The sequence below is a fragment of the Ranitomeya variabilis genome, chromosome 3 (assembly GCF_051348905.1).
Source record: "Ranitomeya variabilis isolate aRanVar5 chromosome 3, aRanVar5.hap1, whole genome shotgun sequence".
Taxonomy (NCBI): domain Eukaryota; kingdom Metazoa; phylum Chordata; class Amphibia; order Anura; family Dendrobatidae; genus Ranitomeya; species Ranitomeya variabilis.
Genome location: NC_135234.1, coordinates 214,406,514 through 214,432,222, shown reverse-complemented (window position 1 = coordinate 214,432,222; position 25,709 = coordinate 214,406,514). Strand labels below are relative to the sequence as shown.

At 45.8% G+C, this 25,709-nt stretch overlaps 2 protein-coding genes across 2 annotated transcripts in view; one reads left to right on the top strand and one right to left on the bottom strand.

Moving 5' to 3' along the window:
• The window catches only part of CTSE (cathepsin E), a 92,422-nt gene that overhangs the window by 26,278 nt on the left and 40,435 nt on the right, over nt 1–25,709 (top strand). Inside the window, exons 2-4 of the mRNA XM_077295147.1 lie at nt 18,349–18,496; nt 20,429–20,546; nt 22,178–22,296. Coding sequence (XP_077151262.1) covers nt 18,349–18,496; nt 20,429–20,546; nt 22,178–22,296 — 385 coding nt within the window. The remainder of the gene's footprint in view (nt 1–18,348; nt 18,497–20,428; nt 20,547–22,177; nt 22,297–25,709) is intronic.
• The window catches only part of LOC143815662 (uncharacterized), a 275,486-nt gene that overhangs the window by 225,649 nt on the left and 24,128 nt on the right, over nt 1–25,709 (bottom strand). The window lies entirely within an intron of this gene.

Genomic DNA, 25,709 nt, shown 5'->3' with positions numbered 1-25,709 from the left:
TGGAAAACCGCATTCAATACGCCCGAAGGTCATTTTGAGTACTTGGTGATGCCTTTTGGGCTCTCCAATGCGCCTTCAGTTTTTTAGTCCTTTATGCATGACATTTTCCGGAAGTATCTGGATAAATTTTTGATTGTTTATCTGGATGATATTTTGTTTTTTTCTGATAATTGGGATTCGCATGTGGAGCAGGTCAGGTTGGTCTTTAAAATTTTGCGTGAAAATTCTTTGTTTGTCAAGGGCTCAAAGTGTCTCTTTGGTGTACAGAAGGTTCCCTTTTTGGGGTTCATTTTTTCCCCTTCTGCTGTGGAGATGGACCCAGTCAAGGTCCGAGCTATTCTTGATTGGACTCAGCCCTCGTCAGTTAAGAGTCTTCAGAAGTTCTTGGGCTTCGCTAACTTCTACCGTCGTTTTATCGCTAATTTTTCTAGCATTGTGAAACCTTTGACGGATATGACCAAGAAGGGCTCCGATGTAGCTAACTGGGCTCCTGCTGCCGTGGAGGCTTTCCAGGAGTTGAAACGCCGGTTTACTTCGGCGCCTGTTTTGTGCCAGCCCGATGTCTCACTTCCCTTTCAGGTTGAGGTGGATGCTTCAGAGATTGGAGCAGGGGCCGTTTTGTCGCAGAGAGGCCCTGGTTGCTCTGTTATGAAACCTTGTGCCTTTTTCTCTAGGAAGTTTTCGCCTGCCGAGCGAAATTATGATGTGGGCAATCGGGAGTTGTTGGCCATGAAATGGGCATTTGAGGAGTGGCGTCATTGGCTCGAGGGTGCTAAGCATCGTGTGGTGGTCCTGACTGATCACAAAAATCTGATGTATCTCGAGTCTGCTAAACGCCTTAATCCGAGACAGGCCCGCTGGTCATTGTTTTTCTCCCGCTTTGATTTTGTTGTCTCGTATTTACCAGGTTCAAAGAATGTGAAGGCCGATGCTCTTTCTAGGAGCTTTGTGCCTGATGCTCCTGGAGTCGCTGATCCTGTTGGTATTCTTAAAGATGGAGTTATCTTGTCAGCTATTTCTCCGGATCTGCGACGTGTGTTGCAGAGATTTCAGGCTGATAGGCCTGAGTCTTGTCCACCTGACAGACTGTTTGTCCCGGATAAGTGGACCAGCAGAGTCATTTCCGAGGTTCATTCCTCGGTGTTGGCAGGTCACCCGGGAATTTTTGGCACCAGAGATCTGGTGGCCAGGTCCTTTTGGTGGCCTTCCTTGTCAAGGGATGTGCGGTCATTTGTGCAGTCCTGTGGGACTTGTGCTCGAGCTAAGCCTTGCTGTTCTCGTGCCAGCGGTTTGCTCTTGCCCTTGCCTGTCCCGAAGAGACCTTGGACACATATCTCCATGGATTTCATTTCTGATCTTCCGCTATCTCAGGGCATGTCCGTTATCTGGGTGATATGTGATCGCTTCTCCAAGATGGTCCATTTGGTTCCTTTGCCTAAGCTGCCTTCCTCTTCCGATCTGGTTCCTGTGTTTTTCCAGAACGTGGTTCGTTTGCACGGCATCCCTGAGAATATTGTGTCAGACAGAGGATCCCAGTTCGTTTCCAGGTTCTGGCGATCCTTTTGTAGTAGGATGGGCATTGATTTGTCGTTTTCGTCTGCTTTCCATCCTCAGACTAATGGACAGACGGAGCGAACCAATCAGACTTTGGAGGCTTATTTGAGGTGTTTTGTCTCTGCTGATCAGGACGATTGGGTGACATTTTTGCCGTTGGCTGAGTTTGCCCTTAATAATCGGGCTAGTTCCGCCACCTTGGTTTCGCCTTTCTTCTGCAACTCTGGTTTCCATCCTCGCTTTTCTTCGGGTCATGTGGAGCCTTCTGACTGTCCTGGGGTGGATTCTGTGGTGGATAGGTTGCAGCGGATCTGGAATCATGTGGTGGACAACTTGAAGTTGTCACAGGAGAAGGCTCAGCGCTTTGCCAACCGCCGCCGCGGTGTGGGTCCCCGACTACGCGTTGGGGATTTGGTATGGCTTTCTTCCCGCTTTGTTCCTATGAAGGTCTCCTCTCCCAAATTTAAACCTCGTTTTATTGGGCCTTACAAGATATTGGAAATCCTTAATCCTGTATCTTTTCGTCTGGATCTTCCTGTGTCGTTTGCTATTCACAATGTATTTCATAGGTCCTTGTTGCGGCGGTACATTGTGCCTGTAGTTCCTTCTGCTGAGCCTCCTGCTCCGGTGTTGGTTGAGGGCGAGTTGGAGTACGTGGTGGAGAAGATCTTGGATTCTCGCCTCTCCAGGCGGAGGCTTCAGTACCTGGTCAAGTGGAAGGGCTATGGTCAGGAGGATAATTCCTGGGTGGTCGCCTCTGATGTTCATGCGGCCGATTTAGTTCGTGCCTTTCATGCCGCTCATCCTGATCGCCCTGGTGGTCGTGGTGAGGGTTCGGTGACCCCTCACTAAGGGGGGGGTACTGTTGTGAATTCGCTTTTTGCTCCCTCTAGTGGTTACTAGTTTTTTGGACTCTGGATTTTCTGTCATTCCTTTTATCCGCACCTGGGTCGTTAGTTAGGGGTGTTGCTATTTAAGCTCCCTGGACCTTCAGTTCTATGCCTGGCAACGTAGTTATCAGAGCTAGTCTGCTGTGCTCTTGTCTACTGATCCTGGTTCCAGTAATTTCAGCTAAGTCTGCTTTTTGCTTTTTGCTATTTGTTTTGGTTTTGTATTTTTGTCCAGCTTGTTCCAAATCTATATCCTGACCTTTGCTGGAAGCTCTAGGGGGCTGGTGTTCTCCCCCCGGACCGTTAGACGGTTCGGGGGTTCTTGAATTTCCAGTGTGGATTTTGATAGGGTTTTTGTTGACCATATAAGTTACCTTTCTTTATTCTGCTATCAGTAAGCGGGCCTCTCTGTGCTAAACCTGGTTCATTTCTGTGTTTGTCATTTCCTCTTACCTCACCGTTATTATTTGTGGGGGGCTTCTATCCAGCTTTGGGGTCCCCTTCTCTGGAGGCAAGAAAGGTCTTTTGTTTTCCTCTACTAGGGGTAGCTAGATTCTCCGGCTGGAGCGTGTCATCTAGAATCAACGTAGGAATGATCCCCGGCTACTTCTAGTGTTGGCGTTAGGAGTAGATATATGGTCAACCCAGTTACCACTGCCCTATGAGCTGGATTTTTGTATTCTGCAGACTTCCACGTTCCTCTGAGACCCTCGCCATTGGGGTCATAACACGGGACGTCCAACGATGCGAGCCGGTGGTAGCGCCACCTGCTGTCCCGACTACGACTAACCCAGATTTGACCAATGCCACTACTGTTGCCATGGAGTGTATTATCGCCGCCACTGAACTTGCAACCACAGCTGACATTCGAATCCAGACACCGGGTGATCAGACCGTGTCTGGGAGACCGACTAATCATACTGATTCTGCATTCGCCGAGGACAGAGGACCACAGCCTTCCCGGACGGTGAGTGTCCGTCACCAATTGATGCAGTGTAACCTTCTGTGAGGATAAACCTCGGAACCACGAGTATGTAAATAGTTAACTGTTCGTCTTCTGTGTCTTCTGCTGCTACTACCTGACTGGGGTTGTTCTTAAAGGGATCCCTTTGTTTACCCGGGATTCCTATTGCTTTTATTTTTGCTTTTGTTTTCCTTGTTTTCCAAGCTCTTCCACTTGGATAGTTCATCGGAGCATACTTTGGCATTGTCTGTCAAAAGACCCAGTAAGAGCAGAAGAAACTCCAGGGACCCTTGAGCCAGTTCCCATGGTGGTAGAAGAAGATGAGGAAGTCGAGGAATCAAAACTTGGGGCTCATGAAGACCCTGATCCTGAGAATACAGATGTACCAGTGCCCTCTTCTGCACCTGATATTACCGCTCAAGGGGACTCCATTACTCCTTCCAATTTACGACTCTCCAAACGAACAATGCCAGGCAACCCCCCCAATTGTTTTGATCAGGAACATTTTATTTGGCAGCAGAATGTACCAAAGAAAAAAAGATGGCAATGCGTTTCGCAAGAACCCTCGCCCGTGAAATGGCGAGCTAAAGGAGTGGGGGAATGTAGGAAGATGGACCAGAATAGTCATCTCTCCTGCATGTCTGGGCCTGAACTATCGGGTCTGTCACCTTTGTTGCCAGGGGAAGCACTTACTGACTGGGACAGACCTTTGCACCTGACTTCTGGGGGCAGGTGTGATATAAAGGGGACTGCGCACGTGAAAACAGGGCTTTTGGCGGGGTCCCAGCATTTGCAACAAGAGAAGGTTGACTCCCTCTCTACAGACCGACGCCAGCTTACAGGCCCGCATGACAGCGTTACATCCCCTGCGCATATGCGACACCCACTAGGGCCGTGGGGTACTCGGAACCAGGTCGGACTATTCTTAAAGGGGTGGTCATGGCAGCAGTGACCCGGTCTGTGGCCCTGGGCGTGCAAAAAAAGTGATGAGGGAATGTTTGTGGGGGATTTCACGTGACGCCACCTGTGGTGTTTGGCAATGAGTAGCCGACGGTGCTTAAGGGGACTGTTGGTGCCGCAGCTGAGATGGTTCTGCTCCCCACAGGTAGAGCAAGGTCCCAGGGTTACGAGTACAGTCTATCAGGGATCGTGGACGTTGGGTTGCAGGACTGAGAATGTGGAAAAGGACTTGAGGACACAAAGACTGTAGTTTCTTTTACCTTTAATGGCAGATGCATTCAGGGGCACTAGTGACAGGTGGTCATGGAGATCCGGGCAGCCTGGAAGCATTTCAGGGTCCACCTAGCCAGGTGGATTTGAAGGCCTTCCCCTCTGCGCTGCTCCCTAGGTCCTTGGTGCCTTAAGCTCCCCACAAGTTCCTGTTACCGTCTGTCCATGAAATGGAAAATTTCCCCACATGGCGGGCAGCTTGAGCCTGTTCCAGGTGTCACTCCTTCATGGTGACTCCGGGCTCTCGTACGCTGCTGTGCCTCAGGGTGTCTGCTGGGGCCAGGAGACTTGCAATCTCCTGCCATCCAGTTTTAGTTGCTGGGTCTGCAGTTCCCACACAACCACGGACTCTGGTGTCCGGTCTTTAGGGTATGTGCACATGTCAGGATTTCTTGCAGAAATTTTCCTGACAAAAGCCGGACATTTCTGCCAGAAATCCGCATGTGTTTTTTGTGCATTTTTTTCGCATTTTTGACACATTTTGTGTGCGTTTTTTTTGTGGTTTTTCCCAATGCATAGAATAGCGGGAAAAACGCATAAAATCCGCAAAATTAATGAACATGCTGCTTTTTTTACCGTGATGCGTTTTTTTCGCGGAAAGAAACGCATATGTGCACAAAACATGCAGAATGCATTCTAAATGATAGGATGCATAATGTATGCATTTTGAGTTTTTATAGCGTTTTTATTTTGAAAAAACGCGAAAAAAAAGCAAAAAAACTTGAACGTGTGCACATAGCCTTAGCGCTCAGTCCTGGGGTGAGCTCAGTTGCAGCTCCAATCCCCCAGGTTCTCCTCACTTGCCTCTTCCTCCTTCACTGTCAGCTCCCCAGACTAACACTCTCTCTCTCCCTCTAACCCCTCCTTCAGGCCATTTGAAAACAATGATAAGAGCATCAAATAGGGCATGCGGCCATGTGGCTTCTGGTGGTGGTGTAGCTATTGCAGGAAGAGAGAGGACGTGGCTGAGCTGTGCCTGCTACATACCGAAATGAAACACCTTCCTGTGGTGCACGCAGGCAACGGGACGATTTGTGTAATTTCGTAGGCAAGAGTACTGCTGGATGAATGGTGAGGCCAGAACAAGGTAGAGGTGGTTTTAGATTGGTTGGCTGAGACTGCCTTCAGTTCCTTTGCTTTGTCTTCCACCCAGTCCCCTGCTGAAAGTGCAGATTTTGCAGCCCATGGGCATCTGTCTTCAACCTCACCCCCTTGCTTGCAGTCTGAGCCCTAAGTCATGCAGCAGTCTCTTGGTTTTTGATGATCCTACTTGCTGTGGTTCCATGGGTTATACAAATGGCCATGCCCCACATTTCAGATATCGAGTGCACTAATGCCCAACTACGTGTTCTGTTGGAGGATGTGTATGTGGGAGAGGTAGTTAAAATGGTCAGCGGACCATTGCAGCACATCTCTGATTATGCTGATGATGAAATACAGGTGTCAACTGCTGCAGTACACTGGCAAGGAGGTCAGGTGTGAAGACTGGGTGATTTCATAGTACTGTACAAAGGAGGGGTTACATATAAAACAAAAATCGAAATGATAATGAACAAAGTATTAGTGACAGACAGGTACAGAGGGGAGAGGACCCTACCCTTGCTGCCTTACATTCTACAGGATAATGGAGGAGACAGTAGGTTCGGGGGCTGCAGAAGCTCTGTGTTGGTGAAGTGGCAGCGGTGTCATTGCAGGCTGTTCTGAAGAAGACATGGGTTTTCAAGATCCCGTTGAAATTTCGGAATGTAGGGGATAATTGAATGTGTTTGGCCACAGAATTCTACATGATGGGGGATACTCTAGAGAAGTCCTGCAGCCAATTGGATGAGGAACGTACGATTATGGAGGAGAGAAGGAGGTTTTGGGAGGACCAGAGATTATGTGGTAGGAGATATATGCAAGAGACATTATGGATGGCTTTGTAGGTCAGTGTTAGTAGCTTGAAGTGGATACTGTTATACATAGGAATAGCTACTCTGTAGTGACTCGCAATGGACCAACAAAAGCGCAGTCATAGACACACTTTGTGCATGTCACAACTGCAAGGCTAGTAGATAAGGGCTAGGATATTCTTCACCCACTCCCAAAAGGTGAAGGGGGCTGTCACAGAGCAGCTGGCGTCTGGTGACGCGGAAGATGTGGAGTCAGGTTCAAGAGTAAATCCAAAGCTAAGCTAGCAAAAACAAACAAATTAAAACCAAAGGGAAACCCCAAGACAATACCTAATAAAGAAGAACCAATAACAACCAACTACTGAGAAGCAACCAGAGCTCAATCAGGAAGTACTCGCCATACACCTATGCAAGGGAACTGAATAAACAGCACTGAAGTGGATTAGCAGCAGGCATTATAAAGCAAGCAATAATCCAAGGGTAATAATCAGGTGATGCATTCCTCCAATTCATGTCCAGAGAGCCAGTCCCTGCTCACCTGATCAGCAGGGTGCACAAATTCCTACCATTGGATAACACCAGAAAAGACAGTATCCTATATTGCCTGGCAACCAGGGACACAGTATCCCATGTCTTCTGGGCCTCAAAAGCAGTGGGAAGCACAGCGTCCCATGTTCTCACATTGCTCACCACCTTCACAAACGAGATACGACCATGTGTAGTCGCACCACCCAAGTGTATGCTAGCTCCGCCCCCAGCACAGACCAACCAGCGGAGCAGTCTGGAAAATGGAGGAGGACGATTGTGTCCAAGGCAGGTATTCCTAACAAAAATGTTGTGGAATTGGGAGACAAAGAAAGGATTTACAGAGGGGAGAAGGAGAGGAGTAGCAAGGACAAAAGTGGATTAGTAGGGCAGCAGAGTAACAGACAGACTGGCGATGTGTGATGATGCAATGGAAAGATGATAAGTTCCTAGACTCCGCATAGAGTCAAGGCCATCCGAGTGATTTGGACAGTTTGGAGGAAAAGCTAGTGGTCACGCTGCCCCTGTTGCGCAGCAAACTAGGGCACAGGGTGCAAAAGCAAGTTGGCTGCTACTGTGTACCACAGCCAACCCCTTAGCCTTTTCTCTTTCGATGTTTCCTCCTCCTGCTACTCCACTTCCTCCATCGTCTCCTCATTCGGTCAGAAAGTGAAAGCAGTGTGTGTGCGATTATGGTGTTCTCTGCTGCTCGCCTATCGGTGGTGCAGCCTCAATTCTACCTTCCTGCTCCTCGCCTCATATGTAATGTACCCACAAGGTGGAACTCCACATGGAATATGTTGGAGAGACTGTGTGAGCTGCAGTAGGCGATAGTGGAGCATTTTATAAGTAGCTATCTGGTATTGCTATGGGGAGCAATATTGCACCTACACATTTGTTGGGAATTAACACCTGGTTCAGATACAGATTTGTATATATCAATCATTGTAGTTAAAACAAGTAGAAATTATTCATATGTTTCATGAGTGCCATTAGGTGATTGCTAGTCCTATTACATATAAATTGGAGGAATTGAAATGAGTACTGTCCAATCTCTGCTAGATTTCTGCTGTAAATTAGGGTACCGTCACACAGTACCATTTACATCGCTACGACGGCACGATTCGTGACGTCGCAGCGATCGTATGATTATCGCTCCAGCGTCGTAGACTGCGGTCACACGTTGCAATCACGGCGCTGGAGCGATGCCGAAGTCCCCGGGTAACCAGGGTAAACATCGGGTTACTAAGCGCAGGGCCGCGCTTAGTAACCCGATGTTTACCGTGGTTACCAGCGTAAAAGTAAAAAAAAAAAAACCGTACATGCTCACCATCTGATGTCCGTCAGGTCCTTTGCCGTCCGCTTCCTGCTCTGACTGAGATCCGGCCGTACAGTGAGAGCAGAGCGCAGCGGCGACGTCACCGCTGTGATCTGCTCTCACTTTCCGGCCGGCAGACAGTCAGAGCGGGAAGCAGACGGCAAGGGACCTGACGGACATCAGATGGTGAGCATGTACGGTTTGTTTTTTTTTACTTTTACGCTGGTAACCAGGGTAAACATCGGGTTACTAAGCGCGGCCCTGTGCTTAGTTACCCGATGTTTACCCTGGTTACCAGCGAACGCATCGCTGGATCGCTGTCACACACAACGATCCAGCGATGACAGCGGGAGATCCAGCGACGAAAGAAAGTTTCAAACGATGTGCTACGACGTACGATTCTCAGCTGGGTGCCTGATCGCAGTAGCGTGTCAGACACTGCGAGATCGTAACGATATCGCTAGAACGTCACGAATCGTGCCGTCCTAGCGATCAAAATTGCACTGTGTGACAGTACCCTTAGGCCATGTGCACACGTTCAGTATTTTTCGCGTTTTTTTCGCGTTTTTTCGCTATAAAAACGTGATAAAAACGCGAAAAAAACGCTAACATATGCCTCCCATTATTTTCAGTGTATTCCGCATTTTTTGTGCAAATGTAGCCTTTTTTTCCGCGAAAAAATCGCATCGCGGAAAAAAAAGCAACATGTTCATTAAAATGCGGAATTGCAGGGGATTCCGCACACCTAGGGGTCCATTGATCTGCTTACTTCCCGCACGGGGCTGTGCCCACGATGCGGGAAGTAAGCAGATTATGTGCGGTTGGTACCCAGGGTGGAGGAGAGGAGACTCTCCTCCACGCACTGGGCACCATATAATTGGTAAAAAAATAAGAATTAAAATAAAAAATAGTCCTATACTCACCCTCTGATGGCCCCCGAAGTGTTCCCGCCTCTGTGCTGCACGCTGGCTTCGGTTCCTGTAGCTGGTGTGCGGTGAAGGACCTTGCCGAATGATGTCACTGTCCTGTGATTGGCCGAGACCGCTCACGTGACCGTGACGTCATGGAAGGCCCTGCGCGCACACACCATCTATACGGAACGGACGCCGGTGAGGAGATCTGATGTCTGCGGGTGAGTATAAGCATTTTTTTTATTTTTTTTATTATTTTTAAACGTTCTATCTTTTACTATAGACAGGGCCGGCGTTAGGGGCAGGCAGACCAGGCAGCTGCCTGGGGCCCCCACTCCCCCAGGGGCCCCCCACTCCCCCAGGGGCCCCCAGCTAGCGGCAAATCACGCAGCCGCTATGGGGCCCCTGTGAGGCAGGGGGCCCGCCTGCCGCCAGCGCTGACTCCCCCGCCGCATTGAACTGTACCGGCGTCTGCCGGTACAGTTCAAAGCAATGATGGAGGAGAGAACGTCAGCTGACGCCCCCTCTCCCATCATTCCCCGCTCTGCCTCTGACACAGCGGGTGCGCGCGCACTCACTGTGTCCCAGGCAGAGCAGCTGCAGCCGCCGACACAGGAGCAGCGCGGGCACGTGTGGAGAGGTGAGGAGCTTGTGTTTTTTTTTTTTTTTTTTCTTTTTACTGGACGGGGAGAGGAGAGGGGAGGAGAGGAGAGGAGAGGGGGGGATGTGAGCTGTGGTGTACACCACTGGGGGCTGTGCTGTATACTACTGGGGGCTCTGCTGTATACCCCTGGGGGCACTGCTGTACACCACTGGGGGCTGTGCTGTATACTACTGGGGGCTCTGCTGTATATCCCTGGGGGCACTGCTGTACACCACTGGGGGCTGTGCTGTATACTACTGGGGGCTCTGCTGTATACCCCTGGGGGCTCTGCTGTATACCCCTGGGGGCTCTGCTGTATACCCCTGGGGGCTCTGCTGTATACCCCTGGGGGCTCTGCTGTATACCACTGGGGGCTGTGCTGTATACCCCTGGGGGCTCTGCTGTATACCCCTGGGGGCTCTGCTGTATACCCCTGGGGGCTGTGCTGTATACCACTGGGGGCTGTGCTGTATACCCCTGGGGGCTCTGCTGTATATTACTGGGGGCTGTGCTGTATATTACTGGGGGCTGTGCTGTATACTACTGGGGGCTCTGCTGTATACCCCTGGGGGCTCTGCTGTATACCACTGGGGGCTGTGCTGTATACCCCTGGGGGCTCTGCTGTATACCCCTGGGGGCTCTGCTGTATACCCCTGGGGGCTGTGCTGTATACCACTGGGGGCTGTGCTGTATACCCCTGGGGGCTCTGCTGTATATTACTGGGGGCTGTGCTGTATATTACTGGGGGCTGTGCTGTATACTACTGGGGGCTCTGCTGTATACCCCTGGGGGCTCTGCTGTATACCCCTGGGGGCTCTGCTGTATACCCCTGGGGGCTCTGCTGTATACCACTGGGGGCTGTGCTGTATACTACTGGGGGCTCTGCTGTATACCCCTGTGGGCTCTGCTGTATACCCCTGTGGGCTCTGCTGTATACCACTGTGGGCTCTGCTGTATACCACTGTGGGCTCTGCTGTATACTACTGGGGGCTCTGCTGTATATTACTGGGGGCTCTGCTGTATACCCCTGGGGGCTCTGCTGTATACCCCTGGGGGCTCTGCTGTATACCCCTGTGGGCTCTGCTGTATACCACTGGGGGCTCTGCTGTATACCACTGGGGACTCTGCTGTATACCACTGTGGGCTCTGCTGTATACTACTGTGGGCTCTGCTGTATACTATATGGAGGACTATGGCGTGTGCATTTTACAATATGGAGGACTGTGGTGCACATTATAATATATGGAGGACTATGGGGTGTATTATAGTAAACAAGCAAAATGCTGCATATTCATTGGGTGATTGGATTGTTTATGCCGGAATAAAAATCATTGTTCTCAGCAGCACATCGCCGATGTAAACTGTAGATGTGCTGCTGATAACATGATCCTGTATGGTGATCTGTTAGTGATCTATTAGTGATGGTTCTGTCCCATCATTCTTTCTCAGATGGTGTAAAGAGGCCGGGAAACAAGCATCCAACGACTTCAGTATTGTCGATCACACTCGTTTAGCGGCCTGAGATCAGCGCATGTAAATACAACCGAAATGCTTCTGTGTGACGTGCAATATGTTAGCATTTGGGGCCCCATTTTAAACTTTGCCTAGGGCCCCACTTTGCCTAAAACCGGCCCTGACTATAGATGCTGCAAAAGCAGCATCTATAGTAACAAGTTGGTCACACTTGTCAAACGCTATGTTTGACAAGTGTGACCAACTTGTCAGTCAGTTTTCCAAGCAATGCTACAGATCGCTTGGAAAACTTTAGCATTCTGCAAGCTAATTACGCTTGCAGAATGCTAAAAAAACGCAAAAAAACCGGAAAAAAAAATCAAAAAAAAAAATGCGGATTTCTTGCAGAAAATTTCCGGTTTTCTTCAGGAAATTTCTGCAAGAAATCTGCAACGTGTGCACATACCCTTAGTCTTGCAGAGATTAAATAAGATGTCATCAAACTGTTTGATAAGGAAGGTAATATATCCCTAACTGCCCACTGGGTAAATGAAGTGGCGGCTAGGCCTGAGATAGAAAGCATTTTGGCTCATGTCCTACCTACCACTAAGGATTGCTGGATGTTTCTCTGTCCATGTTGCCTCCTGTTCCTCCACCTCCTCATCCGATCAACATGAGTAACCAACTTGAGCACATCCAATGGGAAACTACAGGAGGCTGTTCTGAAACTCATCTGTTTATGAGAAAAATCCCACACTGCACAGGAGCTGCGTATTAGGATCAAAGAACAGACAGATGAGTGGTTGGTGCCGCTAAACCTCAAGCCCAGCCTGGTGGCGTGCGATTACCGAAAAAATGTTGTAGGACCTCTGGGCCTAGCCGGTTTGATGCACATCCCTTGCTTGGGGCATGTGCTGCATTTGGTGGTCTAGCTCTTCCTTAAAAATTATACAGATATGTCAAAGCTTCTCTTAAAACTGCATATAGGCCGTATGTGCGCACTTTCGGCGTTCTCACCATGATGATGCTTGCCTGTCTGTGCTGCAACTTCACTTCTGCCTTCCCACTCACTGCCTCATATGCCTCGTACCCACAAGGTGGAACTCCACCTTGCACATGCTGGAGACATTGTGCGAGCAGCAGGCGATACTGGAGTGTGAGCTGCAGCACACATCTGTGACTCGCATTACTCACACGTAGTGTTGTCCTCAGATAGTTTGAACTTGACTGTAGGAGGCATGTCTGAAAATTACAGAAGGAGGTTTATTGTTCCAGCTGAATTCTTGTGGATATGCACTCATACAGCAGGTAAAAAAGACTTTTTTGACCAGAGTTGGAAACACATGGGCTTCTAAGATGGCTAATAGAAAGCTATGAGGAAGAAGAATGGGGAAGAAGGGAGGAGATACTAACATCAGAGCTACATCAGAGAGAGAGACAGGGAGAGAGGAAGGGCAAACTTCTAAAGACAGCAAAGCTCTGAAACAACACAATATAACAACACAATGATAATGCAATACTGTCAGGATGATTTCCAAATCATGGGACATGACACATGGGCTTCACTGGAGCATGGCTGTACAGAAGACCCAGACGATACACCTCCCACTGAAGACAACTTGTCATTTCCTCTGGGCAAACTGGCACACATGAGGCAATACATGCTGCTGTGACTGTGTAAAGGTGGGCCAGGGCAATAGTCGAGGAAAGGCCGTACTGGGCCCCTGGCCCTCAAGGGAGGCCAGCATGACGGGGTCACGGGGAATGGCAGAGCCTCAGGGTGGGCAAGGGCAAGTCGGTGTTAAATAGTTTGCTTGGGATGTGTACTTTTGAATTTGGACAGAGGGGGGGCGGGGTTTGGATGAGTCAGGGAGGAGCAGGCAGGGGGAGCTTACTGAGGGGGTGATTTTGTTAAGAAACTGACAATTTCACCTCAGCAACTGCCACGCTCACCTGCTGGTCCGGCGGTGGCTGAAATCCCCACCCACCCTCCCTTTTTTCTTGTTTCGTTTTTGTTTAATCGCGTTTATTTTAAGGTTATGCTTTTGTTTAAGGGAAAGGAGAAATTTTTGTCATAGCAGTTAGGCGGGGGAGGTAGGTCCGCGAAGTTGGTGGAAAGAGGGGAATGGCGAATTCTAAGGGGGGGGGGGGACCTCAAGTGGTCCTGGACTCCCCCGGAGTGGATTGCGAGTGGATGTGGTAGATCAGCCCGTGGAGGGGCTGATTAAAGGATTTGGTAATCGGTTGGTTTGGCCGGGTTGGTTATTATCTGCCTCCGAGCTGGTGCTTAGCGGCTGGAGGCAAGACTAAGCCTGGAGGCCAAGGTACACAATTTGAATTTCTGCAAGGTTATTTTTGAGGCTTCGAGGACCACCACTCCCTGGGGGGATATTGTTTACATGTTGTATTTATGTTTAATAAAAGGCTGCTGTGGCCATTTAATCCAAATCTGGTGTAATGTCGTTATTCAGGAGGGGATCTTACGATAAGGCAGTTTATGAGAGATCCGATGCAGTAAGTAATTAAGGTTAGGCATTTAAGTCAGTAAAGGCGGTCATGAGTCACGTGTACCCCTTATGTCATGGCTGGGTATCTCGGGCATCACATACCCTGGCCTCTCTGTACAGGATAACAGTACCTCTCTCCTTGCAGGGTGTGATCAGTACTCACGGTGCTGTCAGCGTGTTCTTTGCTTTGCTGACTTAAACCAGTTCCTGGATCCCAATGAGTAGAGACACAGTCCAGGGCAACTCTTAACTGAACAAATGTATTCACTTCAGGGCACAGCACATCCACGTAAGGTAGTTTTCAGCATTTTCATCACAGTACAGACGGCACATAACTTCATCTTTCCCTTCACTGTTCCTTACGTCACTAAGTGTTTCCATGGGTCGGGGCGTCCCAGACGGCACCTCAGCATTCTCCCTGTAAAGCGTTACTATGGTGAAGCTTTCATCTGCCCACTTCGCCCCAGACATCAGAGATCCAGCCCACGTAGCTATACACCACATTCTGGGGTGACGTGCCCGTACACTTTTACAGTGGGCTTCAATCTTCCTCTACTTGCTTCTCTTCCTCTCTACTGTGGGTTCTGCTATATTTTGTTCTTCTCTATGTATCTCCTTGGATGGCTGGGTATAAGCTTAAACATTAAAAGGGAAAGTTAGGCAGTTCTGGCATATAGCCCACCCGAGCACAAAGGGGTCAGGCCCCTGACTGACTACATATAGGAAGTCCTCCCTGACTTATTACCAGCTAATCCCTCCTACAGTTTAACTATTATAATAATAATAATTTTTATTTATATCATTTATGTAGCGCCAACATATTCCGCAGCACTTTACATTATAGATGGGACTTGTACAGACAAAAGACATTACAGCATAACAATAAACACAGATCAAAACAGATACCAAGAGGAATGAGGGCCCTGCTCGCAAGCCTACAAACTATGAGGAAAAAGGGGAGACACGAGAGGTGGATGGTAACAGAACATGATGCGAGGAACCTGATTATTGTTTATATTTTTTGAATGGGCCACACAAGGATAGTTAGATTAATGCGTTGAGACGATAGACCAGTCTGAACAAATGTATTTTTAGGGCACGCTTAAAACTGTGGGGATTGGGGATTAATTGTATTAACCTGGGTAGTGCATTCCAAAGAATTGGCGCAGCACGTGAAAATTTGATCCTTTGTTGACAAAAGCTCCTACTTGAAGAATACACCAAAGTAGTGAATAATGAAAATCTACCAATACATCAAAATATCCAAGATGTTCAAATACAGCGACTGAAATCAAGACATCCACCCATCCGAACCGCAATTACCCTGTATGAACATGATTTCAATTTAGAAGAGCAATGGCGTGAACTTTGGGTCAGTGCAGTAGACGGTGAGCCTCAAATGTTTCCTCACTTTCAAAATCCATCACCAGGCTTCAATCTACCAAGGAAAACCTGGGTCACTTTGAATCATATCAGAACAAACTTTGGTGTCTGTGCAGATCTTATGCATAAGTGGGGAAAAACTGAATCTCATGCCTGTGACTGTGGAGCTGACTGTCAAACAATTCAGCACATTGTTGAGGAATGTCCCCTCAGATCTTACACTGGTGACAAGAATGATTTCTACATCGGAAATAATAATGTTATTGCATACATAGAAAACCTCGATATCCGACTCTGATTTCTGTTCCTTTGCTCTTTTTAATCACTGTTTATTGTTTGTTATTTATGCTTATATGATGTTAATATATGTTCATACGATGAAATATAGCCTGTGAAAAGTCTTGGAGACGGGAGTGGGAGGTTCTGATTATTGAGGATGCTAACCTCAGGTCATTAGCAGAACGGAGAGCATGGGTAGGGTGGTAGGCTGAGACCAGGGAGGAGTTGTAGGGTGGTGCTGAGCCATGGAGTACTTTGTGGATAAGGGTAATAAGTTTATACTGGATTCTGGAGTGGATGGGTAACCAGTGTAATGACTGGCACAAGGTAGAGGTATCGGTGTAACGATTGGTGAGGAATATGATCCTGGCTGCAGCATTCAGGACAGATTGGAGTGGGGAGAGTTTGGTAAGAGGGGGACCGATTAGTAGAGAGTTACAATAGTCCAGACGAGAATGAATAAGAGAAAAAGTAAGAGTTTTTGCAAAGTCAAAAGTAAGAAAAGGTCAAATTCTACAAATGTTTTTGAGGTACAGATAACAAGCGCGAGCCAGTGATCGGATGTGTTGGGTGAATGAAAGCTCGGAATCAAGTATGACCCCAAGGCAGGGGGCATGTTGCTTGGGAGTAATGGTGGAACTACACACGGAGATGGCAGTGTCAGGCAAAAGTAGGATAGTAGAAGGAGAGAACACGAGGAGTTCAGTTTTTGACATGTTCAGTTTCAGATAGAGGGAGGACATGATGTTAGAGACAACGGTAAGACAATCACTGGTGTTTTCTAAAAAGGCAGGCGTGATATCAGGAGCAGAAGTATATAATTGGGTGTCATCAGCATAGAGATGGTACTGATGCGATATATTTATTTGTTAAACTAATAGAAAACACACAGCGGTCCTGAACAATTATTTATTTAGCCTACAAATGGCAACTAGATGGCTGGTGCAAATTATTTATTTCCCAAGCTACTAAAAAATACACACCAGTTCAAATAAATTATTTGTTGGGCCTAGAAATAGCAACGAGGCGGCCGATGCCAATTATTTATTTCCTAGATTACAAAAAATATACGTCAGTCCAGAAAAATAATTTTTTGGGTCTAGAAATGGCAACGAGACAGCTGATACAAATTATTTATTTGCCATACTACTAAAAAAGACACTGCGGTACTGAAAAACTATTTATTGGCCTACAAATTGCAACAAGATGGCTGATACAAATTTTTTATTTGGCTCACTATTAGAAAAGACACAGCTGTACTGAAAATTATTTACTCAGCCTACAAATGACAACAAGATGACAAGATGCAATATATTTATTTGCTAAACTACTAGAAAACACACAGCGGTCCTGAAAAATTATTTCTTTGGCCTACAAATGGCAATGGGATGGCTGATGCCAATTATTCATTTCCCGGACTACTGAAAAACACACGATAGTCCAGAAAAAAAATGTTGTGCCTAGAAATGGCAACTAGACATCTGTACTGAAAAATTATTTATTTGGCCTACAAATGGCAACAAGATTGCTAATGCAAATTATTTATTTACCAGACTATTAGAAAAGACACAGCAATACTGAAAAAATTATTTCTTTATCCTACACTTGGCAAGTAGATGGCTGATGTGATATATTTATTTACCAAACTACTAGAAAACGCACTAGTTGAGAAAAAATAATTTTGTGATCTACCAATGGCTATGAGACAGTTGATGCCAAATATTTATTTCCCAGATTTCTAAAAAATATACACTGGTCTACAAAAATATTTTTGGGGCCTAAAAATGGCAACAAGATGCTTGATGCCAAATATTTTTCTCAGACTACTAGAAAACACAGTGTAGTCCAGAAAAAAAATATTTTTGGGGCCTAGAAATGGCAATGAGATGGTTGGTACCAATTATTTATTTCTCAGAGTATTAGAAAACACACAGCAGCTTAAAAGACACTATTCAAACAGGCGAGGTGTGCAGAGTACACACAATGGTTAAAGGACAGTATTCCCACTGGTGGAGGGGTGCAGAGTACATCCAGCAGCTTAAAGGAAAGTACTCCTACAGATGAGGGGCAGGTGCAGAGTGCACACAGGGGCTTAAAGGACAGTACTCGCTTAGGCGGGGGCACATTGCAGCTTTTTACACAGTAGTAGCACAGTACTACCACATATATAGGTTGGTTGCAAAGTACACACAGTGGCTTAAAGCACAGTGCTCCCACAGGCAAGGAGGTGCAGAGTACAGAGAGAGGATTAAAGTACAGTACTCCCACAGGTGAGGGGGTTGCAGAGTACACACAGCGGCTTAAAGGACAATACTCCGATTTGGGTGCAGAGTACACATAGCGGCTTTGAACACAGTAATATCACAGTACTACCACAGATATGGTTTGCAGTTTACACATTGCATTTTTTTGCAGAGTGTGCAGTCACAATCTGTCCCTCACTCCAGCTGCTTCCTATACCTACATTAATGAGAGCATAATGGCAGCTGCAATCAGGTAATCTGGCCTTAATACAGGCCAGATCACGTGCTCTACTGGCCAATCACAGCCATGCCAATACTTTTCTTGGCTGTGAATGCTCCAGAAGTTCCCACAGTCTAAAAGCATGTTAATTGGCTGCATTGCAGCATTTCAACAAGCTATATTAGACTGGCGAACACGAACAGGAAGCCAGGCATACAGTAAAAGTTTTGTGTTCGGTAAGGACCTGGAACTTTCCCGCTTTGGTTTGTTCATTCCTAATAATAAACAAAATTATATACTACCATTGTTTTAACGTGTATATTCTTCTCCATATTAGAATACCTCTAAAGAAGCAGAAATCATTGAGGAAAACCCTCAGGGAAAGAGGGCGTCTCTCTGAAGTATGGACAAGCCGGGAATTTGACCTACTGCAATCGTGTAATAACCCAGAGACTGCCACTGAGCCCCTTTACAATTATTTAGATGTATGTATGCTATATCTTTCTTTCCATATACTATTGAACTGAAGGGTGTTGTTATTGTTGAGTATGTGCCTTACTGTATATTGGGTCATTTTTATATTTTTCACAATGATGCTAAATAAAAAAAATGTACAAATAGGAAAATCCCCACCAAGCACTTGTTAAACCGGATGAATCTTACCGATTTTTTTTGAAAAAATAATATGGATTAAATGAAGTCATATGAGGCATTTCTGTAAAATGCTCATATAACAAAACATATACAGTGCCTTGCGAAAGTATTCGGCTCCCTGGAACTTTTCAACCTTTTCCCACATATCATGCTTCAAACATAAAGATACCAAATGTCAATTTTTGGTTAGAATCAACAACAAGTGGAACACAATTGTGAAGTTGAACGAGATTTATTGCTTAGTTTACATTTTTGTGGAAATTCAAAAACTGAAAAGTGGGGCGTGCAATATTATTCGGCCCCTTTAACTTAATACTTTGTTGCGCCACCTTTTGCTGCGATTACAGCTGCAAGTCTCTTGGGGTATGTCTTTATCAGTTTTGTACATCGAGAGACTGAAATTCTTGCCCATTCTTCCTTGGCAAACAGCTCGAGCTCAGTGAGGTTTGATGCAGATCGTTTGTGAACAGCAGTTTTCAGCTCTTTCCACAGATTCTCCATTGGATTGAGGTCTGGACTTTGACTTGGCCATTCTAACACCTGGATACGTTTATTTGTGAACCATTCCATTGTAGATTTTGCTTTATGCTTGGGATCATTGTCTTGCTGGAAGACAAATCTCCGTCCTAGTCTCAGGTCTTTTGCAGACTCCAACAGGTTTTCTTCAAGAATGGTCCTGTATTTGGCTCCATCCATCTTCCCATCAATTTTAACCATCTTCCCTGTCCCTGCTGAAGAAAAGCAGGCCCAAACTATGATGCTGCCACCACCATGTTTGACAGAGGGGATGGTGTGTTCAGGGTGATGAGCTGTGTTGCCTTTACGCCAAACATATCGTTTGGCATTGTTGCCAAAAAGTTCGATTTTGGTTTCATCTGACCAGAGCACCTTCTTCCACATCTTTGGTGTGTCTCCCAGGTGGCTTGTTGCAAACTTTAAACAGCACTTTTTATGGATAGCTTTGAGAAATGGCTTTCTTCTTGCCACTCTTCCGTAAAGGCCAGATTTGTGCAGTGCATGACTGATTGTTGTCCTATGAACAGACTGTCCCACCTCAGCTGTAGATCTCTGAAGTTCATCCAGAGTGATCATGGGCCTCTTGGCTGCATCTCTGATCAGTCTTCTCCTTGTTTGAGATGAAAGTTTAGAGGGACGGCCAGGTCTTGGTAGATTTGCAGTTGTATGATACTCCTTTCATTTCTATGTGATCGCTTGTACAGTGCTCCTTGGGATGTTTAAAGTTTTGGAAATCATTTTGTATCCAAATCCGGCTTTAAACTTCTCCACAACAGTATCACGGACCTGCCTGTTGTGTTCCTTGGTCTTCATGATGCTCTCTGTGCTTCAAACAGAACCCTGAGGCTATCACAGAGCAGGTGCATTTATACGGAGAGTTGATTACACACAGGTGGATTATATTTATCATCATTAGGCATTTAGGACAACATTGGATAATTCAGAGATCCACAATGAACTTCTGGAGTGAGTTTGCTGCACTGAAAGTAAAAAGGCCGAATAATATTGCACGCCCCACTTTTCAGTTTTTGAATTTCCACAAAAATTTAAACTAAGCAATAAATTTCGTTCAACTTCACAATTGTGTTCCACTTGTTGATTCTTCACAGAAATTTATATTTGGTATCTTTATGTTTGAAGCATGATATGTGGGAAAAGGTTGAAAAGTTCCAGGGAGCCGAATACTTTTGCAAGGCACTGTATAGTTCTAGCTATGTTAAAACTTTTATTTCTTTACTATTTTCCAGGTGGAATATTTTGGACAGATTTCTATTGGATCACCTCCTCAGGTGTTCACTGTGATCTTTGATACAGGCTCCTCTAACTTGTGGGTTCCATCTGTATACTGCACAAGCCAAGCATGCCGTAAGAATACATATCGCCCTAATGTAATATATGACTGACAACACATGTGCCTATATACAGTACTGTAGTAGTGCTTCTAAGGGAAAAAGCATAGATCATATAAAGCAATGGTGAACAATAGAAACCCAGAGGCATATTGAGATGTAATATCAATGCATCCATCTGACATTGACTCTGTCATGTCGGATGCTATTCACACTAGGGCGTCCGACAGACAGCGGTAATTCCACATTCGTCCACTATACGCTCAGTGGCGCCGGCTAGATTTTATCCAGGTTGTCCGGGGTTAATCTAGCTGGTAATCTGGTTGGAGGCTGGGTCACGCTTGTGGCCTTTAAATAGTCATTATGGACTTTGGGCGTCGCCGATTATAGCTTGTGTCTTGTGCCTGGTGATCTCGGTCTGGAGTGGTGGTCTAGGAGAAGAAATATTGTATCTGGTGGTGTATTATCCTTTGTCATATTTCTCCTTCCTATATTTGTGTTTGTTTTGCCCTGTGCACATTATAGTGTTTTCCTGTGTGTCTGCGGCATGGTGCGTTTTTTAGTTTTCCCTGTCTGTGCTTTCTGTGGAGGTTGGTGTGTGGTCTAATCACTGGGTGGCGGGTGGAGGTTTCAGCATAGGGCTGAAACAGGAGTCAGGGTCAGGCCTGGCGGCCCAGACAAGCACACCATCAGTGTAAATTCTGGGAGAGGGACAGGCAGGGTTTACCCTAGTCTGAGGGATATTGCAGGGGCCCGGGTAATCAGCTGTAGTCTACCCAGTACCCCCGTGACAGACTCATAATACATGAGGTCTAAAGGCTACCTGTGGATTTGCATCCCTTACCTGATCACAAAGGTGCCCATGGACACTAAAAAAGAGCCAGATGAATCTGTTAAATTCAGCTAGACTGGATATCTATCATTTGCTCATGGTGTCCTTTCGATTCTATATTAGTGATGATTTTGTTCCTTTTTTGTCATAGTGATTAAAGATGACATGTTACTTGTGAAAATAATTGAGTTAAATACCTTGTAAAAATCCATGAGCTCTCCTGATTCTGCCTCTCTTTTCCGTTTTGCACTGTGTCACTCTATTGTAGAGATATTCACATGTGTTGCTTTCGGGGTGCAATATGTGAAATCTCTGCTTGCAGGCCAACTGGATATTTGTTCAGAGTCTTTAGGGGCATGTGCTTTCTCCTCTTCCTCCAAGATGCTTCCAATCACAGCTCGGCAGTTATTCTAGCAGTCTATCAGCCTCATATGCTGCTGAGCTGTGATTGGCAGGATCTGAGAGGGAAGTGTGAAAGTGCATGCTCCGAGAGAGGACTCTGAAGAAACACCAGGTTGGCCTGCAGGCAGAAATTTCACTTTCTGCTCTCCTAAACCAATGAATGTGAATATATCCGCAATGCAGCGGCACAGCACAAAAATAGAAAAGAGAGTCAGAATCAGAGGAGCTTAGGGATTTTACAAGGTATTTAACACAATTTTTTTGAGCAAGTGACATCTGCTCTTTAAACATCACCTCCCCAACTCAGAGCACATGCCAGCTCAGCCTAAACAACTCTTTTAATTATTGCATTGGTTGCAAAAGCAATAACTCTGAAAAAAGCAATAATTCTAAAAAATATAATTTTTCCACAGTTGAACACGCCAGGTTCAAGCCGAGTCAGTCTTCCACCTATAAGACAGATGGTAAACCTTTCTTTATCCAGTATGGAACTGGCAATTTAACAGGAGTATTAGGAGTTGATCAAGTTACTGTAAGTACCTCAAAAGTTTACATTTCTGGGGTCCTGGACACTTTTACACCTCTTCTTAGTACTTAAAAGTATTGTTTATGAAAAGTGGCTGACTAGCCCCATCAGTTGAAGTGCAACGGACTGCAATAGCAGTAACAGCTCATGGATGAGGTTGGCACTGTTTCTAGTTAAGAAGATAATTTTAGCTTCCTAGATATCCCCTTAAAACAGAAATATTATCACAATGTTATGTGCTGTCCGCTCTAAATCACATCATTTAGGAGATTCAATTTTGATATTTCTATGCCATCCATTCTTTATTGTGTATGTTTGATTTACCATCATGCAGCATTTGTATACAATGGTCTTCATTTATCAAAACTATCCAACAGAAAAAGTAGTTTGGTTGCCAGGTCACCAGATTTTTGCTCTCCCATCTGAGAGCAGCATGATGTAGGGACAGAGACCATGATTCCAGCAATATATCACTTATTGGGTCCCTTGCTGCACTATTGATAAAATCACTATTTTCTCCTCTGCAGATCTAGCAGTTATCTGAATGCTGACTTACATAGAACCCAGCCCATACCACTGATGAAAAGCTTTCTGTGTACACTGTGCATAGGCAGAAACCTGTCAATTGATGCTGGGGTTGGGCTATACAGAGCTCATGAATATGGAAGACTCCCTGGCAACAGGTTTACTAGTCCTCTATTGATAATCTCCTGCAGATAAAATGCTGATTTTAACAAAATTACAGCAGTCAGTCCAGTAAGTGATACATCGCTGGAATCAGAGTCTCTGTCTCTACATTATGCTGCTCTCTGATTAGGTGGCAAAAACTTGGTGACCGATTCACTTTAAAAATTTTAGCTGATTTATGTTTGCTTGCTACAGTGGGGAAAAAAGTATTTAGTCAGCCACCAATTGTGCAAGTTCTCCCACTTAAAAAGATGAGAGAGGCCTGTAATCAACATCATAGGTAGACCACAACTATGAGAGTCAAAATGAGAAAACAAATCCAGAAAATCACCTTTTCTGATTTGGCAACATTTTTTTTGAAAATTATGGTGGAAAATAAGTATTTCGTCACCTAAAAACATGCAAGATTTCTGGCTCTCACAGACCTGTAACTTCTTCTTTAACCCCTTCATGACCCAGCCTATTTTGACCTTAATGACCTGGCCGTTTTTTGCAATTCTGACCAGTGTCCCTTTATGAGGTAATACCTCAGGAACGCTTCAACATATCGTAGCGATTCTGAGATTGTTTTTTCGTGACATATTGGGCTTCATGTTAGTGGTAAATTTAGGTCGATAATTTCTGAGTTTATTTGTGAAAAAAACGGAAATTTTGGGAAAATTTCGCAATTTTCACATTTTGATTTTTTATTCTGTTAAACCAGAGAGTTATGTGACACAAAATAGTTAATAAATAACATTTCCCACATGTCTACTTTACATCAGCACAATTTTGGAAAAATAATTTTTTTTTTGCTAGGAAGTTATAAGGGTTAAAATTTGACCAGTGATTTCTCATTTTTGCAACAAAATTTACAAAACCATTTTTTTAGGGACCACCTCACATTTGAAGTCAGTTTGAGGGTTCTATATGGCTGAAAATACCCAAAAGTGACACCATTCTAAAAACTGCACCCCTCAAGGTGCTCAAAACCACATTCAAGAAGTTTATTAACCCTTCAGGTGTTTCACAGCAGCAGAAGCAACATGGAAGGAAAAAATGAACATTTAACTTTTTAGTCACAAAAATGATCTTTTAGCAACAATTTTTTTACTTTCCCAAGGGTAAAAGGAGAAACTGGACCACGAACGTTGTTGTCCAATTTGTCCTGAGTACGCTGATACCTCACATGTGGGGGTAAACCACTGTTTGGGCGCACGTCGGGGCTCGGAAGGGAGGGAGCACCATTTGACTTTTTGAACGCAAGATTGGCTGGAATCAATGGTGGCGCCATGTTGCGTTTGGAGACCCCTGATGTGCCTAAACAGTGGAAACCCCTCAATTCTAACTCCAACACTAACCCCAACACACCCCTAACCCTAATCCCAACTCTAACCATGACCCTAATCACAACCCTAATCCCAACACACCCCTAACCACAACCCTAACCCTAATCCCAACCCTAACCCTAATCCCAACCCTAACTCTAACCCCAACCCTAACCACAACTTTAACCCCAACACACCCCTAACCATAACCCTAACCACAAGCCTATTCTTAACCCTATTTCCAACCCTAGCCCTAATTCCAACCCTAACTCTAATTCCAACCCACGGCTATGTGCCCACATTACGGATTCGTGTGAGATTTTTCCGCACCATTTTTTAAAAATCCGCAGGTAAAAGGCACTGCGTTTTACCTGTGGATTTACCGTGGATTTCCAGTGTTTTTTGTGTGGATTTCACCTGCGGATTCCTACTATGGAGCAGGTGTAAAACGCTGCGGAATCCGCACAAAGAATTGACATGCTGCGGAAAATACAATGCAGCGTTTCCGCGCTGTATTTTCCGCACCATGGGCACAGCGGATTTGGTTTTCCATAGGTTTACATGGTACTGTAAACCTGATGGAACACTGCTACGAATCCACAGCGGCCAATCCGCTGCGGATCCGCAGCCAAATCCGCACCGTGTGCACATATCCTAATTCTAACGCTAACCCTAGTTCTAACCCTACCCCTAACCCTACCCCTAACCCTACCCCTAACCCTAACCCTACCGCTAACCCTAGTTCTAACCTGTTATGACCCCAATGGAAGAGGGTCTCAGAAATAATTACTAAGTCTGCAAACACTAAAAACCAGCTCATAGGGCAGTGGTAACTGAGCTGACCATATATCTAATCCTAGCACCACAAATAGCAGCAGCCAGGGAACGTGCCTACGTTGGTTCTAGACGTCTCGCGCCAGCCGGAGAACTAACTAACCCTAGAAGGGAAAAGAAAGACCTTTCTTGCCTCCAGAGAAGAGACCCCAAAAGTTGGATACAAGCCCCCAACAAATAATAACGGTGAGGTAAGAGGAAAAGACAAACGTAAGAATGAGCTAGGTATTTAGCAAAGAGAGGCCCACTAGCTAATAGCAGAATATAGTAAGATGACTTATATGGTCAGCAAAAACCCTATCAAAATATCCACGCTGGATATTCAAGAACCCCCGAACCGTCTAACGGCCCGGGGGGAGAACACCAGCCCCCTAGAGCTTCCAGCAAAGTCAGGAATCACATTTAGTACAAGCTGGAAAAATATAAGAGCAAAGCAAATAACCAAAAAACAAAGAAGCAGGACTTAGCTTAATTTTGCACGAACCGGACCAGCAGACAGGAGCAAACAGAAAGGATCTGATTACAACGATGCCAGGCACTGGACTAAGGATCCAGGAAGTTTATATAACAACACCCCTGGACTAACGACCC